General features: G+C 31.9%; 1 protein-coding gene across 2 annotated transcripts in view; it reads left to right on the forward strand.

Annotated features, from left to right (window-relative positions):
• The window catches only part of LOC100160505 (E3 SUMO-protein ligase RanBP2), a 24,493-nt gene continuing 21,781 nt past the window's right edge, over nt 1-2,712 (forward strand). For both annotated transcript variants that reach the window (XM_001952636.5, XM_008187437.3), the window contains exon 1: nt 1-405. In XM_001952636.5, coding sequence (XP_001952671.2) covers nt 310-405 — 96 coding nt within the window. In that variant the 5' untranslated portion in view covers nt 1-309. The remainder of the gene's footprint in view (nt 406-2,712) is intronic.

Here is a 2,712-nt window from a genome sequence, read left to right on the forward strand (position 1 = left end):
CGCGGCGGCGTACGCGCGATTGTGGAAAAACGTTTTTAGCGGCTTTACGCGGACCGTGTCATGTGCTCATTTATTACGGTTTACGGCCAACGGTACCATTCTATTGTCTCGCGTCCTTTGTTTACGAAACGTAATATTTGAAATAACGTCCTGTCGCCGTCATCGTCCATAAATAGTATCTCATCGATTTCGGTCGTGTTTAGTTACGACCTGCCCCCCAGCTGTATTATCCATAGTTGTTGCTGCAGTAGTTTTCGTTTTTACACTCGTTAACCGTACTGGTGGTCCGTTTCCTGTCCAAAGAGAAAAATGATAGGCGTTGGGAACGCTGTGGTGTGCCGGTCGAAAAAGGACATCGATCGTCATGTGCAAGAACAGTTCGATAAACTCAACAACGAACATGAGGTTTGTAATCTGATGGGTGTTGTTCAATGTTCACTTGTTGTGCTTGGTCAAGCCGTGAGAATTGTCGTTTTCTCCAATGGACCGAGCAATGCGCCAGCAATTTCGGGCGATTGACTGGCTATCATAATATGATAATATACATTTTTGATTCGTCTACTTATTGTGTTTACTTAAATTAAAATCTCTCTCAATTCGAATGGTTATGTGACGAACGGCTTTGTGTCTCGAACCAACGGGTTATAACGAATTGATGATTTGAAAATCTATGTTATGATCTGATATATCTATAAAAAAAAACTAACTTTATCTCTTATCTAGGTATCTATGAATGAGTCATTCAAGAATTTTATTCTGCTACCTATATAAATTTGATATTTTAATTTATTTATTTTTAATTTAAAAATTTCTCAATTATCAGTATACTTGCGTAGTTATTATGGTTAAATATTATCTGCATTCCCACAATTTTAATCAAGCTTGACTAGTACAAATGTAAAATGTTAACAAACTTTAAAAAACAGAAATTATATTCCAACCTAAGGGTGGGTTGCCTAAACGACCTGTAGCGCCTTACCGTCAACCGCTAACGGTTCTGTAAATATAACTGGGTGTGCTTAAACGCCTAATAGTGTTTATGGTTCTGTAAATTATCGATTACCGGATTTATTAATTTACAGATCAGATTTTGGTTTGGTTAATTACAGATCGGTGAAATATAATTGATGTTATCAATGTTATTGGTGGTTTAATTTAATTTGGTAATTGTGCGATTATCAATAATTTAATATTTCTTTATGCAACACTGTCTCATTAACTCTATAGAATGAATAAATTACAGGGCCGGTAACAAATTTACTGAGTGTTCTTTATACAACCTGTCCTAAGAGCCGTTCTTACAATGTCCGGTTAAAGTTAACCGACACTAAACCTGCTGAATTATGCCGCTAATAAAATCTGTTAACAGTCTGTTAGCATTAACTGACACTTTACCGGACATTGTAATAACGGCCCTAAGAGTAAGTCCAATAGCCCACTAACTATCTAGCTACTTATTTAATATTTAATTTAACTTGGGCCTAGTCCCTATTAACTTAAAATATAAAATTATTTCTAGGGGTATAGTTAACTTCACTCTATACTTTTCTGTTATCCCGATGCTGCGAGTCTCATTTCCATTATTCCCCAATGCCATGACTACCAGCCAGACATTATAGTTCCGTTTTTTAATACAAATTACACATGCATTGCCATTTATATAATATGTATAATTTTTATTAGTATAACGTTTGTTATCAATTATGACACACATCAGTGGCATGATGAACGGTAGTTTCAGAGGGGTGGGTCGTCTAGTAAATATAATAAGATATATTCAATAGATAGTCAATAATGATCTGAAATATAATTATTTATATTATATTAAAACATTACTATGCATTAACACTTAGAATATTTTTTACTTACCTCTGGAAAATGTTAAGTTTGCCACACCACTGACACATTATCACAGCAGTGGAGAATTCTAATTTAATTATATAAAACTTATGAAAATTATCATAGTTCTGAAGTGTTAAATCATATACTATAGATTAAGCGTGCAGGTTACTGTATAAGACAATCAAAAATTCAAAAACTATCATAGCAGTGAAGAGTTATAGTTTAAAACATAAAAAAAATTATCAGTTAAAATAAAACGTCTAAAATTCTATTTTTGGCAATCAATTTCCAGAAATATTTTGCAATATTATTTCAAGATAACGGAATTGAGACTGACGGTAGTCGAGATAACAGAAAAGTACCATTAACTCTTAACACATTTACTTAGTAATGAAAATAATTATTTAAACAAGACACCCGTTGGTAATTCACAAAACTTAGTTATTTGATTTTGTCCTGAAATTATTTTTAATTATAATTTCAAGTCAAAATCCATAAAATGGGCAGAATGTTTTTACTTTAAATTATATTATTTTATAAGTAATTATAAAAGATATATTAGGTTTTAAACTGGTTTTGTATTTTAATAGCATATTTTGTGATTTTAAAAATTTTTTTTTTTATTTTTCATTTTTTTATTTACAATCTGTTACATAAAATTGAACAATAAGTAAAATAGATAAGTGAATAAAAAGTGGCTTGAAGAAAGGACAGATTTAAGAAGCCTTCCAATGAAGACACTTAGTCAGCTATTTATATACATTTCTATAAGTTAACAATAAAATTTAAATAAAATTAGGCATCACTAAATTAATAGGTCCCGACACCACCGCCTTTTAGTCTTTTCCTAAGATTGTCAGTATGTTTGCC

This window comes from Acyrthosiphon pisum, chromosome A2, assembly GCF_005508785.2.
Source record: "Acyrthosiphon pisum isolate AL4f chromosome A2, pea_aphid_22Mar2018_4r6ur, whole genome shotgun sequence".
In the NCBI taxonomy this organism is placed as follows: domain Eukaryota; kingdom Metazoa; phylum Arthropoda; class Insecta; order Hemiptera; family Aphididae; genus Acyrthosiphon; species Acyrthosiphon pisum.